Source organism: Zonotrichia leucophrys, chromosome 2 (assembly GCF_028769735.1).
Source record: "Zonotrichia leucophrys gambelii isolate GWCS_2022_RI chromosome 2, RI_Zleu_2.0, whole genome shotgun sequence".
Classification (NCBI taxonomy): Eukaryota; Metazoa; Chordata; class Aves; order Passeriformes; family Passerellidae; genus Zonotrichia; species Zonotrichia leucophrys.
The window spans coordinates 22057431-22073002 of NC_088171.1; the positions used below are offsets into that span (position 1 = coordinate 22057431).

Sequence of the window (15572 nt, forward strand, 5' to 3'; positions counted from 1 at the left end):
GCACTTCTTTTAAACTGTTTTCTTCCCCAAAAAATGCCATAAAGCATGAACAAGGTTTGAATAGCAGATATGTATGACCAAAATCTGTATTTTAACTCTATGAAAGTAAGACAAATACACAAGTTGGAGAGCACCTTATTCTAACAAAATAGTGGTATAATAATTTTTACACTTTAAACAATTTTTGTACATTTAAACTCAAAACAATGGCTATAGAGTATTACCTAAAATTTCAAATAATGTTTGATGGGAATTTGCATTAGTTTACAAACAAATTAGAGCTGCTCTTAATTTCGGCAATCTGTAACCAGAAAGCCTGGATCAAAGCTCTTTATTCCTCAGGAGTCAGTCACTGGAAATGCTGACCTCCTCTGAATGTTTCCAATTGACTGATGGTACCCAGATGTGATAGCAGCAAACTGGGACAGCAATAGAAACTTGGTGTTCATGGAGCAAGGAAACCACACTTGACTGAAAAAAAAATCCAAATTTAGTGTTGTTAATCTCATAGTTAAATAAATTCTAAGTCTGTAATTACTTCACTTTCTTCATGAATTTGAACTTGCAAACCTTTTTTATAGGAATGGGCTATAATCACAGGAGTAGCCTTTTGAAGTAAGAGAAACTACATTTATTACTAAGGATTTACAGTCAGAAAAGACAATAAGATGAGTGAGAGCTCTAGATTTTAAACACAGAGATCTGTTTTCACTACTAAGTGGTTTTAAAAATGTAAACACTCTGGATAGGGGAGGGAAGAAAATAAGAAAATGAAAGAAACTGTTGATCTTGGTTCTTTTTCCCCAAAGACTCAGTCATGCTAAAGTCACAGGTTTGGAGAATCATAAAAGTAAATTTTATTCTAACAAAGCTTGTATTGTTCATTAACACTGCCTTCCTCCAGTGGATGAAACAAAGTTCTATTCTATTAAGGTACTTTTATCTATACAGATAGCCAAGTTGTACAAGATATTCTGAGCCAAATAAATTTGCAACATCTTATTCATCATCACAGGATTCTTTAAAGGAAGCTTGAGTTGATGATATTATTAAATATGTGACGAGCTCAAATAATATCCATCTTAAATACCCGTGTCCTACAAGACTGAAGAGTGCCCAGTGGGCCTTGTGTGTTGAGTGATATGATAATCTAGAGTTCTGATATAAAACTTTTTTTAATACTTGCACGTATATTTTCCAGTTCTAACAAGATAAATCCCACCAGCAACTTAGTGAACCTCCATATCAACATCAGTGCTGCAGCTCAAGTACAGATCAGAGGGTAAGTATTCAACTATTTAAACTCATTTTGATAACTACTTTTTTACAGAATCTTTCTGCATATGATAATCCCATGCTTATTATAAACCCAAATGCCTTATCCATCTAGGACACCTGGGTCTCACCCCTGCAAGCCTTGCAGGATGGAACTACTACAAACTTATTGACTGTCTGTGCAAAGACAGCAGCTTAAAGAATCTCACTTGTAGTAACACCAGTCAGAGACAGCATTTCATTTGGGCATTTAAATTGTGCATGGATGTTACTAATATAAAATGCCTGCTCGTATGTGTAGGTCTTCTTGTGCAACCACTTGAATGCTTAATGCTGAATACCAAACAGAATCTACTGCTTTTATGGCTGGAAATGTGAAACACATTATGGCAAGGCATGTAGTAATAGAGAGCAGAGTGAGGCCTTTGAAGAAAGGATGAGTAAGAAATGAGTAATGATGAACTGTTCACTGACACAAAGTATACCAAAGTTAAACAAGTACAGGATATAATCAAAGATGATAATTTCTATCTCTCTTTTTGTATACAGCTTAATTTTAGAAATTATAAAATACAATTAGGTGATAATTGCCAGCTGAACACGAGCCAGCACTGTGCCTGTGTGGCCAAGAAGGCCAATGGCACCCTGGCTTGTATCAGACATGGTGTGGCCAGCAGGCATTGATCAACCCTCTGTGCTTGGAACTGATGAGGCCAAACCTCAAATACTGGCATCATTTTTGCTCCCCTCTCTACAAGAAGGGCATTGAGGTACTGGAGGAAAGAGGACCAAAGCTGGTGGAGGGCCTGGAGCAGCTGAGGGAGCTGGGGGCGTTCAGCCTGGAGAAAAGGAGGCTCAGGAAGACCTTACTGCTCTCTACAAATAACTGAAAGGAGGTAGAAGTATGGTGGGAATCAGTCTCCTCTCCCAGATAACAAGTGAGAGGACAAGATGAAATGGCCTCTAGTGGCAGCAGGGGAGGTTCAGTTTAGATATAAGGAAAATCTTCTTCACAGAAGGAGTTGTCAAGGACTGGAAGAGGCTCCTCAGGGAAATGGTACAATCACTATACTGGGAGATATTGAAAAGACATGTAGATCTGGCACTGAGGGACATGCTTTAATAGTGAACTTGGCAGCACTAGTTTTATGGTTGGACTCCATGATCTTTAAGGTTTTTTCCAACCTAAATGATTCTAAGATTTTATAATATTAGAGTGCCCTGTAAAATCTTGGAGCTAGACTCCTATTCTGGCATCCTGGAGGAAGTCAGGAGGATGTCTGGGATATTAGATTTCCTACATCTCCTCTTATGAAACTACAGCTCAAAAAAAAAAAAAAAAAAACCTTAACCATTATCCGCTCTGCAGAGGTTGAACAGGAGCTACAAAATCCAGATTCATTTCCACAGTCAGGCCATGAGGCTTGGCTGATGCAAGGAGGGTAGATGTCTCTAATTTGATGCACCTCAAGAGGCTGCCTTAGATGTAAAAAAATTAAAATTTATTTATTTATGGGGCTTTAATTTATAAAAATGTATTTCTTGTTGTCACTTCCAAGACAATATGACTATCTAGTGCTAGCAATAAGTCAATTTTGCAGATCACAGAGAACATGTTTTCTGGTTTAATATTCAATCTATCTGCTCTAATCTGGTCTAATATTCAGTCTAAATCTGAGGGATTTTAAAAGGATTTTTTCATCATATTTTGTAAGTATATTCAAGGTTAAGAAGACCCTAAAGCTAGTCAGGTGGAACAAAAAAAGCTGGCAGTCAAAGACTGTGTGGATATATGTCAATTATTCTATTTCTGAAAAGGAGCACTTGAAATACAGCATGTTTAATAAGAACAGAAGTGAGAATATTATTTTATTCTCTGTAGCTAGTGGTGATCTAAGGAAATGAGCTGGATAGAAAGAGAGGTGAAGAATACAAAAGGTGTAATACAGAAGTAGAGGCTGAGGAGAAAAGAATCAAAGGTGTTATTTAATGGGCTACAGATGTGTGAGAAAGTGTTGGGAGCCAGCAGCTGCTGGGTGTTGCCATGGGTGAGCACCCCAGGCTAAGGACAGGCTGGAGTTTTGGACTGGAACAGTTGTGGTAACATACACAGGACTTCCCAGTAAGGGTTGCTTCCAGTGCTGTGGATTTTTTTGGGGGTTTTTTTGGGCTTTTTTTTTTGTTTGTTTTTTTTTTTTGTGAAATCTCTCCTCACTTTAATAAAAAAGTCTTAGAAACTTTTTATTTTTTGCAGACTCTTTGGAAACTTTGTCTCCATCATGTTTTTACTGTGCCATAGAGTGTTCCTTTTAATGAAACCTTCTGTAACATGTAAATTGATAGACCAAAAAATGACCACAAAATGTTCAGTTCTTACGGGCTTGGTGATAAGTGGGAAAAGTTGCTTGAATTGCTGCCTGCAGTTCTAGGAAACAGGTTATTAAATACAGAGGAATTACTTAATTGAATGACTTCCAGTTTCTTTCCTCTTAAGTATTTCAGTTTCCTTATTAGCTACAGCATTCCCAAATGCTTTGTTGACAGATTTTGCTAATTACTCAGAGATGCTAAAACATGCAGTTCCAAGGGAATTGCTCACTATTTCCTAGATAAAAGAGAGACTATGTCCACATTTGGACTGGAAAATATCTTGCATTAGTTTCTTTACTTCTCTTCTGAGAATTGCAGAAGAGAAGTAAAGAAACTAAAGAAACTACATGCAGATATACTTGCACAGTGGAATGCAAGTACTAATGCTTCTTCTGTGAGAAAGGGAGAAATCTTCAATAGCCTCTTTAAAAGAAAATTAACATAACTCCTTAGATAATTCAATAAGCAGTTGCTTTGATAACTAAGATTTAATTATTTTGCTTACCTTTCTTCATCTATAAAAATGTAGGAGTTTTAATTATCTCTCACTGCTGGAAAAGCACTAGAGGAATGAGGGATTCACGAAGGAAGTAATTTGGATTAAGAGGATTGGTAGCTGGCAGAATTTTTATTGTATATCCCCATATAAGCCTTTTCTGTGCACCATACTTTGTTTATCATATTTTTCAGTACTTTTGTTTCATTATACTTGTCACCTAAAAGTCTAGGAAAATCCTTGTCTAATAAATCATTCAAATGTTAAAAATATTCTCAATTAAATGCAAAATAAAATAGTTAAAAGTGTGAATTTGTTTTTCTTTGACCCAATTTTGCTACCTTTGTGTCAATAGTGGAAGTCCTCAAAATAACTGTAAATTCTGTTAATATAAATGTTCTTATATACACTACAATAATTTTAATTTAATGTCTAAATTTATACTTTACATTTTGTAATTCCATGGATAAGAATACTTCCCTGGCAGTACAAGAGAAAACACTGAGTTTTGAAACCTCACGTTTTCTTCTTTTTGTCTCTGTACAGTTTCTGATTTGCAGTTTTTTATGGTAGATTAAGGGTCTATGTTTCTTGGCTTTTGTAACACTCTGAAGTTCCCAGACAGCAATCAATAATTAAAATTCATATTGGAAACAGGATGATTTGTGAAACTTAGGCCAAGTACCTAATGAGAAATTACTTTTTAATTAATACGTTTTATATTAGGATTGGCTTGTGAATTTACCTCTGGCATTCTTGTTAGTCCGAACTGCTGGCATTTTGAAGTCTGAGGAAGTATTAAGAGTTAGGATACTCCTGAACACACCAAATTTCACCAAGAGTTGTACTTCAGCTGGATGGCATTAAGCTGTTCTTCTCTGGGATTTCCTGCTGCTTTGAGAAGCTGTATACTGTAGTAAATTTTCATTCATTGTATATGACAGAAGAGCTGTAATCAAGAACAGTTTGTTCCTTCCAATAGTATTTTTTCAGCATTTGCAACAAAACTATCCAATCTTTTCTTCAAGGGGCAATCTGCAGCAAGGCCACTGCAAAGTGATTAACAGCAGTGCCTAGAAGTCCATTATGGTATTCAAATTTTACACTCTAAAAAAAAAAAATATTGTTTTTTAACAGTTTTCTATTAGCAAAACTCCAGTTTTGGCAGAACCAACATTGAAATTCTATGGATCTTCTTTCAGCTAAAGACTCCATAAATCAGCAAAACTCAGTGAGAGTTGACCCTGGCAAAGAAAGGGTAACACCATTTCCTTGTACCACCAAGGACCACATGCAGTACTTGTAGGTGACAGATGTCTGTGCCAGAACTGATCTATCATGCTAAAAGAAATTCTTGGGATCTGATTTCCCAACTTCTGAACACCTGAGTGAGGTTTAGTTGGCCTCTGAATGGAACTGGTACAAGGAAATTCCAATTTTAATGAGAAATAAAATGTTTGTGATTCAAATAAAAATGTTAACAGAAGACTACTTTCTCAAGGTCAAATAGAGAAGAAAAGGAAAAATAAAAAAGCAGCTGGAAAGATGTCAGATATTAAGTCACAGTTTTCTTTGTTTATGTTTTATTTGTGTTGCAACTTGCAACAATATTCCAGAGAATGCTTTAATTACCACTTTGTTTGCAAAGCAGTTGGAAAGCCTGGAGAACTCTAAATTTTAGAGTCTAGTCCTGAATTCTGTTTCTCAGTACACCAATTTCCATTATGACTTTATGGAAGTCACAATATCTCTGTTTCCCATCTAGTATGTTATGGAGGCATTGTAGCATTCACCTCACCTAACTCTAATTAATGTGCTCAAATAACAAGCTTTGAGGGCTCAGGTTTTTATAGTGGTCATCATTTCATTCTAAAACTAATGCAATCATTCACTGGTAACAGTTACTGTTTTAACCTGTTTTATGCAGTTACTGTTTTATACTGTTTTGCATATTACAGAGTGTCTCACCCCCCAACAATTATTTTGCCACTTCACAACTGGGAACCCAAAGATGAACCTACAAAAGAGGAAGAAGTTGGTCCTTTAGTAGAACACATCTATGAGGTAAAAATTATGTATGTTTCCACAGGACCTCACGCTGCCCCCACTGAATTCCTGATGAATTTGGTTTATTGTCTTTATCTGTAGCTAGATAAAGCCACAAATGTAAATACTCTGACTTTAGCACATGACCCAAATTTAATCTGGGAATTCACAACCCCATTATCTGTTCATATGAGTGGAGGGGATATTAGTTTATGTTAGGAGTCTGTCTTAGATATTTAAGGGATTTCTAAACATTTTGGGTGTTTGACAAGAATTAAAAACAGTGCTTAAAAGTTCCTTATAACCAATGTCAAGTATCTTCTCATTAGAAGCTGTACATGCTGTGCACTGGAAAAAATGTTTTCTTTGACATTTAGCTAACTGAAAAATATAATGTAGACATACATGTAAAATATTCTGGTGAAAACAACTCTTAATGTTTGAAGTACACATATTTTTACCTTGTAGTTTTGTTGGTTTTTTTCCTATGGATGATTTGTCAATTAAAAGAGTTCAGCTTAGAAAAATGGCATTGAGTGAACTTCAGGGAATAGAAGCCATCCTTGGAATCTGATGGATGGCCTTTATTCCAGAGGGTAAAACAGGGGGCTTCACATATGGTTATAATTTACAAACTAGCACTCAAGGAATTATAAGCAACTGAGCTTAATCAGTGGTGTAAGATTACAATTTGCAGGACATACTAAAGTATAGTGAATACAACTGTAAAATACAAATTATCATTTATGAATTCCTCATCTAACACATTTCTCTAAACTGAAAAATACTTCAAATCATCCTGTCTCAAGCATCTGAGTTGTTTGTGAAACTGTATTTGTGACTTCAAATATATTAAAATAATTACAGTGATTAGTTACAGTTACTAAGGAAACCACTTACATGGTTTATATCAGCAAAGCATCCAAAAGACTGAGCAGTCTCCCAGAAGATGTAAGATTGAAAGGGCTTTTTATTTTGTTGTAACTAAAGGTCATCAGTCACAAAAATTCTGCAGATTTAAAAAGGAGGTTCTCACATCTCTAGGAACTTTGCATAAAGGTCCATGGTGTTCAGCTTCTATAATTCTTCAAGCCCAGTGACAACACATGTCCAGACTCCTGATGTCATCAGTTATTTTCAAACTGTAAACTGATATAAGGAAATTGTTTTAATAGCCTAGGTTTCTAAACTTTTATTATTTCTGTCTTTGCTCATTTTCCCTAGAAAAAATAATTTCTTGGGATATTAATTCAGGAAAACTAGTTACTTTACTTCTTTTGAGAAAATCTAGATTGAGAATGTTGAAAATATAGTTCGTAACCAAAGAAGCTAGTTTAAGTTCTGCTCTATCTTTTATTCTTGTGCCCTGAAATGTGATTTTTTTGTATTCTGAACTTTTGCCTACTATTTTCAAGCATGATCTGTTACAGTTCATTGTTCATGTTTCTATGGGGTTCATTTGCTAGTGTGCTTTGGGTTGGAATTTTTTTGATACTTTTTTAGAATTCAATTCTTCATATGTAGGAAAAAATGGGAAAAGTGATAGATTTCTTGAATACACACTCAGACAGAAAAGACTGTTCTCTCAGATTTGCCATTGGTTTTGTGACTAACACAAAGAGGTTCTTCTCTCCTACCACAGATTCTCCATCAATAAAGTGATATTTATAATCTGTAATAATCTTCCCTAAATACTCTAAGGCTGTGTCCACTAAGAATTTGAAAATATTTGAGTGGTGGTTTCAATGTTTTTTGTTGTTTTTACTGCCTTGGAAAGTACTGATCATACTTCTTCAACAGCTGCACAATATAGGACCAAGTGCCATCAACCATACAGTTCTCCATGTTGGTTGGCCTGTGTCCAGTAGAGAAGAATTTCTTCTTTATATTCTCCACATTCAGACACATGGACCATTGCACTGTGAAACAAGCTCTCCTATTAATCCAATGCAAATAAAGGTGAGTACTTTATTTCTGTCACTTTCTGCATTTTGATTGGGATTTTTTGCCTACACTTCACATGGAATGGAAGCTTCACATGATTGGAACTTTCTTGGGAATTTTTAACAGTCCAATATCATTTTCCTGGGTAAGAAGCAAGAAATAGATAGCCTATAACATTTCTAAAGTTAGTGCTTGGTGCATATTTGGTTTCTGTACTCTATATGAGGAGAAGGGTGTGCTCAGTCCCGCTGTCGATGCTACCAACAGAGATGTTACAGAGGGCCCTGTTCCAGTACCAGCACTGAGGAACACCACACGTCACTGGTCTCCAACTGGACATTAAGCCATTGACCACAGTTCCTTGAGTGTGAGCACACAGCCCATTCATTATCCCCTGAGTGCTCTGTCAGATCCATGTGTTTCCAGCACAAAGACCAGGATGTCATCTGGGACAGTGGCAGATGCTTTGTCTACATGCAAGTAGATGGTGTCGGTTGTTCTTCCCTTGTCCACCAACACTGTGACTCCACCATAGAAGGCCACCAAATCTGTCAGACACAATTTGCCTTTAGTGAAGTCATTTTGGCTGTCACCAATCACCTCCTCATTCTCCATGTCATGTGCCTTAGCATAGTTTCCAGGAAGATCTGCCCCATGATTGGGCTAGACACAGAAGTGAGACTGACTGGTCTGTAGTTCTGCAGGTTTTCCTTTTTCACCCTTTTTAGAAATGGAGGTTCTGTTTCCCCTTTTCCAGTCAGTGAGAACTTCACCAGACTGACACAACTTTTCAGATACGGATAGTGGCTTTGCCAGTTGATCTGCCAGTTCCCTCAGGTCCCATGGATGCATCTCATCAAGTCTCATGGACAAGTGCACCTTCAGATTCAGTGCAGGCAGTTTTTCATTCTCCCTTCTGTGATTTGGGCAGTGTGCCTGGAGCGTTCACCAGTGGAGACTGAGGCAGGAAAGTCATTGAGTACCTCAGCCTTCTCAACTCCCTAGGTAACCAGGTCTCCTATTTCCTTCTGGAGAGAAGTTACATTTTCCCTCACCTACCTTTGAGTATCCATAGAAGTTTTTCATATTGTTTTTAACATCCCTGACTGCATTTCATTCTCTTAGGGCTTTAGCTTTCCTAACCCGATCCCTGGCTGCTTGGACAATTTCCTTTTTAAAGATCTATGTTTGTGATGGCAGATCCCCTCAAAAGAGCTTGGTTTGGCTCAAAGTCAGAAGATTAGGCAAAACACAGCTCTACATATTATCCCATCAAAAACAAGGTATCCAATTTATTAAGCATGACTGATTCCAGACATTTCTGGAGTAAACAACAACACTTCTCAAGTTTAAGCAGTAGCCTGTTAAACATCTTTCAGGGAGAGCTGCATTCCAAGTGCTAAAAATGCTCTACATCTTTTGCATACCAGAATGGGTGTGAGTTTGGTATATTGGATGAAAGGGGTGACAACTTTCTAGTGATGAGGAGTGGTCACAGCCTAAGTAGTTACAAGTCAAGTCTTTAGCCTGAACAGACAGAACTACAGTACCTACTTAAAAAGGGTAAAGAAAAATTGATGTCTACTAAATACAATATTGCTAGAGTTTTGTGTTTCACCCAGGAAAACAAAGAGGTGTTGGAATTCCACCCTTTTATTTAGTTTCTTTAGAGAAAGGAAAAGCAAATGAGTGGTAGGAAAGAGAAGGTAGAAAATGTCTGTCCAGTTTATACCCAAAGCACATCAAAATTGGAGACAGCGAATTTTTTCTGCACATTTTTTCTACTTAATTTTTCACCTCTTTTTCAGAAGTGGTGAGGAGGAAGAAGCTAAGGTGCTGCATTTGTACTTGCAAGCCTCGCTTCTCAAACTCACTGATCAGATCAGGTTGCAAGTATGTGAAAAGCAGTTCAGCATCCTCCCACCCTAGCCACTGTGTTCTATTTAAGATTGAATTAAGAAGCTGTGTAGAATACTGCCACAGTTCTTACTGATATTTTCAGGCAATGTATATTTTTTATTTAATTTATTTTATTTTTTAAGAAGTTTGCTCTTTTCCTTCTCCTACTTGCCAATGATTGCATCTGTTACATAAAAAAGACTGAATTCTTGTGAAGCTTGTGAGAAATTTTCCTGTAATAATGGTCCCTCTGTTGTGGCAGAATATGGCTTTAGATGCACAGTTTTTATGGCAATAAATTAAATATGCTTTCCTTATTTCAGTTTTTCAAAGCATTGAACAGTATGAATACACAAGTCAAGTTTCAAATATGTAATGCTTATCTATTGCTTCAGATGGCAAGAGGACACAGAGACAGGCTTCTTCAAGTTTCATACAAACATCAGGATGCTTTGCTCAAATTTCCAAATAAGGCTAAGGACATTAAATGCCTGACTTCTCTTGGATATCTGAACTTACCTCTCTTAGGGGTTTCCCCTTTAAAATTACTCAGATTGTTCTGTTTCGATCAAAGCAGTACATTCCTCCCCACTGCTGAATTTCTTGTCTTGTAAAAAGGTTTTATTTGAGCTTTGCTGCCTAGTTCACAAAGATAAGTCACACCTATAAACACATGGGAAGACTTTTGTTTAGGAACTTTTCTGTAGATTATCGTCTGTGAAGACAGTGAGGGATGTGAAAAGATAATAAAATTATGAATCTTAAAAAAGGTGTAAAAAGGAGCCAAAGTACTTATCAAAGATATGGAATGAATTCCAAGCAGAAGAACTCAGAACTCAGTACACTAGGACACTTCAGTCTAGAAAAGAGGTGACTGTGCACAAATATGATCCTCAAAATGAGTAGTGGCAGGAAGAGTGTGGGTGTGGATTGACTGTTCTCTGCCTCTTCCTGCACAGGAACTGGAACATCTAATGAAGTCTGGGGAGCCAGATTCAAAACAAGCAAAAGGAAGTGATGGCTCATGGTGGCAGGTCTCAGGTGTCTGGGATTTGTGGCCAGAGGGAAGTAGTCAAGGTTAAAAGTTTACGTGATTCTAAGAGGAAAGTAAACAAATTCCCAAAAGAGAAGTTCAGTGAAGATTAGTAAATGAACACAAACTTCATACAGATAAGGAAGTCCCTGTACTGAAAACATTTGGAAGCTGAAAGTTCTTAGGAGAGTATTGTGTATGCATGCCCCATTCTTACTTCCTTCTTACTCTTCCTAAGCTGTGATGAGAAGAGGGCTCAGTTAGATTGCCTTCTGTCTTGAGACAGTATTCCTGATGAGTTGGTTTTTTTCTTCCAGATTGATGGCAGAAAGCAGTTTTATAAAACCTGTACCTATAAATATCACTGCTGTAGAATATACAGACATTTGGTGCATTCTCAGTGGCTGAGCACTGCAGCACCACGAGTGAGGCATCTGTCAGGGCAGCAGTGAAATAACAACAAAAATCCACCACATGTATGAGGCACATCCACCAACATGAGTGGCAGGAGATAACCCCTTCCAGAGGCAGTCTGCTCATGCTGCAAAACTGTTAGTACTGTCTTTAGGGTTTGATCCTGGGACAAAGCAATACCATCCAATGCATTGCTCTTGAATGGTCACCAACTGCTCTTGTGTAATTTTGTGTATAATCTAGTAATATAATATATGTATATTGTATATTATAAAATATATATTGTATTTAAATATATATATATGAAATATTTAAATATCTATAATGCAGTATAATATAATATAATGTATGTAATATAAAATAATGTGTATCATTATTTTATGTTACATACATTATATTATAACTTTGTGTAAAAAAGTCCTCTTCCAGAACATTTCTGATGGAGTTACACAATGCAGCAAAGGCTGTAGCCTGGCTAGAAAACCAGAAAAGTGGAACAGGGTATTGGAATGAGAAGTGGGGGACTGGAGAGGTCTGGAAACCTGCTCAAAGTAATAATGCTCAGGAGAAGAAGGCAGTACAGTCTTCCATGGTGGGGAGACTGAGACAGTCTGCTGTAGTTAAAGGGAGGGAGTGATCCTCTAAGATAGTGTGCCAGATACATGACATATAAAATAGCAACAGAGCTAGATTATTCAGTTGAGCATTTTCATGTAACCAGATCAAGAAGGATAAAATAATATCTTTAACCTGGACATCTAGGCCACTGGACAAATTCTGCTTTTAGATGCAGGAGACACACGTTTCTCTTAACTGCAGAGGGCTCTATTTGAACCTTTGCTGTAACAATTCACAAGGATGCTAACACTCTAGGATCCATGAAAAAAGAAAAATGTAAAGATGAAAATCCTTTGGTATTCAGATGGATCTATGTATATACCCATTGTGATCATGTATTGAGGGCTTCTTTGCAGGCACATTTCTATATTGTGGGGTTTTTTTTTGATTTGTCATCATTATAGAAGTCTATATGCTGGTGAAAGAATTCTGGAAGGAGAGTTTGCATGTTACCACATTGAGAGGGAGAGATTTACTAGCTACTTATGTGTTCCCTTATTGCAAATAGACAATGCTAACCTCATGAAGCAACAGGAAAAATGAAAAAAAGGGAATTCTTTTTTTTTTTCCCATGGGTTTTCATCTGTTAATGAATTATAGTATCTTTCACTTTGTAGGATGCTTTTGACTGAAGATCTCAGACAATGTTAAATGTTTATGTTCTATTCATAGCATTTTAATTTTACTCAGATAAATTACACCAATTTTCCAAATCTAGTACTACACAGCATTAGTGTGTGGGAGGTTTTGTGTGTTTGTAGCTATTCTCTTTCCTTTATTGCTACAACATTTATTTCAATTACAAACATTTTCTTTAGGAATTTGTTTAACATATTTTGTCTTCAGAGGTTAAAGGAACTGATAAGAAGGATCTGATGTAGCACTTTATAATCAGATGTTCTTAAGGAATAGGTTTGGATATATTTAGTTGAGTTCCTGTTGAGATCTTACTATAAACCTCTATGTATATTTTATTGTGATTTTACATGAGTGGATTGTCATGAATTAACATTTATCTGTACTTCTGTAGCAATTGGTTCCAGGAGTTATTTGAGGCTTCGTAAAAGAAGCCATAAATGCCCCGTATAGAAAGTAAAGACAAACTGCCAACAAAAAATCTATAAATATAAAGCTGAAGAGAATGCATTTTAATGTGAGATTAAAAATGAAGAAGCTGTTGCATTATACAAATTTGAGCTGTTACCAAAACAAATCTGTAACACATGTGATATATGATCAAAAATTGTGTTGTTTTAAGTCAGACTTCCATTTTTTTCTAAAACTGGTAAAATCGTTATATTTTATTAGGCAGATTCTGATCTGAACTAATGAATAAACTACTGTGCAACAACTGAACTTACCCTGTTATATATATCAGAATTTGCCCCTGAGAGTCTAACAAAATTAAGTAAAGCAACGAAACTGACACCAGTAAAAAGTAGAGAAGAATGTTGTCTGCTGTAATTCCTATAACTGGGTAATATCTTGCTGTGCTATTACTCATCATGCTCCTAGTTGAAGACAAAGTACTCTCATGATTATGCTGTTCAATTGAAAAACCAGTGTTAATCCAAAATTCAAGACCTCTGAGACAGGAACAAATCTGTTAGAATCGTTGTGTGTGTATGTCATTACCATTCCCATTTCTCTCTTTGCAGTTTGCTGTTCCAGAAGACACTCCTGAACTTGCTGCTTTTTTATATAATTCCACAATTTCTCATTACATCAGGAGAAGAGATGTTGCAGTGGCAGAACCTCACAAGAAAAACTCTGCAAGAATATTGGTGAGCTATCTAAAATCTATTTACTGGGAGTGTGCAGGGAAAGGTGAGACTCTGCAGTGCCACAGGCAAGGCAAATGGGACACATCACTGTATTCTTAACAGTCCAGACAATGCTGGAGCAATAGCAATGCTATCTGTCCTAGGAAAATAGTTCTGATTAGACAGTCTGGTACCTATTTGGACTTGGCTGTATTTTCAGAAGTTTTTTTCCACTCCTGTATTCAAAGTGCCAATCTTAGCATACTTCAGCCCTGTAGGTGTCAGCTGCCTTTACCTAAAGGCAATGTGTGAACCCAGTGAACTTCAGATCAGGCAAGGGATTCACAGTCAGTGCTTTTCATCTATTTTTGAACCTTGGGCAGAGTTTCTTTCATGCTGTCCAGTCTCTTATTAAGCTGTTTACTTATAAACTCGTGCTTGAATTCCTTGACCTTACTAGAATTTGGAAGCAAACAACCTCACCAACTTAAGTGTTCTGGACTAAGAGAATAATTACTGCTTCTGAAAGGTAATTTGGCAATTTTTATAATGGGAAGAAGATAGAATCTGAAAGTAATGAAAACTGTAATGTTATTAACAACAAAATCACAGTTTAATCCACTTTAAGCAATAATCACTGTTGACTCCTGTGCCATTCTTTCATCAACCCAATACCCTAGAAAGAATCTGATTCCACTGTGTCTGAAGGAAAAATGCCAGGACTTTCAAAGACATGGCAGTCAATATCACAGAACACTTAATCCATTCTTCAGTGATATCTTAATTTTCAGGCATCTTTCTGAGTGACCAGGCTCATAGGCTGCCAACATAAAAATGACTGCAGCAACTGGAAGTGGTTGACAAAGTTCTGAAGTATGCACTGTGTTTGCACCTTAAAATATGAAGCAGAGAATTTTCACCTGCTTGATGTAGATGGAGCAAACATATTTAGTGGGGTACTCAGTAATATGAAATTGGCACTTTGATGAGCATTCTTCCAGTAAAATATGCTTTTGGTCAGCACAAATTAGGATAGGATTGGGTGCAGTGCTTACCACATATAGCAAGACTTTCCCAGGGTGAACATAGAAAAGCAATGTCATTGGTTCAGTTAGAAGGTGTCCCAATACTAATGCCTTCAGCATTAGTTACTGCTGATGCATAATTTTTTTTTTATTTTACATATTGGAAGTATACATGGAAAAATGAATGTTGCTCTTGAAAAGACTGATTGGCCAAAGATAATTCTATGTTTAAAATTGTATTTTTTAAAATAAATTTTAAGTTATTTTCATTTTCATCAAAGCATTTTCACAAAGAGACAAAATGTTCTGAGAACCTCTTATTCTATTTATACTGTTGATTAAATATTTGGTTTCTTTTCCATTAGTTCCAATGTTATATTGTTCTGAAAATCACTACAGGCTAAATGCATTACTCAGAAAAACAGAAATATGTGTTCAGGTCCTAAAATGTCAGCCAAAAGTAGACTTTTTTGCATACTAATGATTTGTTTTGCTAATGTGTGTTTTTGACCACTATGATTAATGAAAACAAGTCTTCTCCTTCCTGCAAAATAAATAAATCTGTTTGGAGGATATTTAAAGCCAAATAAACAGATGCTTTAAAATATTTAAAAAAAAAAAGTTTATAGTTGTAAGTTCCAGGGTTTACAGTTTCATTTTCAGTCAGATATAGAAAGCAGCAATTAAGC

General features: G+C 36.4%; 1 protein-coding gene across 3 annotated transcripts in view; it reads left to right on the plus strand.

Moving 5' to 3' along the window:
• ITGA8 (integrin subunit alpha 8) overlaps positions 1–15572 on the plus strand; it is a 111782-nt gene that overhangs the window by 67752 nt on the left and 28458 nt on the right. For all 3 annotated transcript variants that reach the window (XR_010439096.1, XM_064704211.1, XM_064704212.1), the window contains 4 exons: positions 1202–1282; positions 6100–6205; positions 7988–8146; positions 13754–13879. Coding sequence is in view for 2 of the 3 variants with exons in the window: in XM_064704211.1 (XP_064560281.1) it covers positions 1202–1282; positions 6100–6205; positions 7988–8146; positions 13754–13879 (472 nt within the window). In the remaining variant the exon portion in view is untranslated. The remainder of the gene's footprint in view (positions 1–1201; positions 1283–6099; positions 6206–7987; positions 8147–13753; positions 13880–15572) is intronic.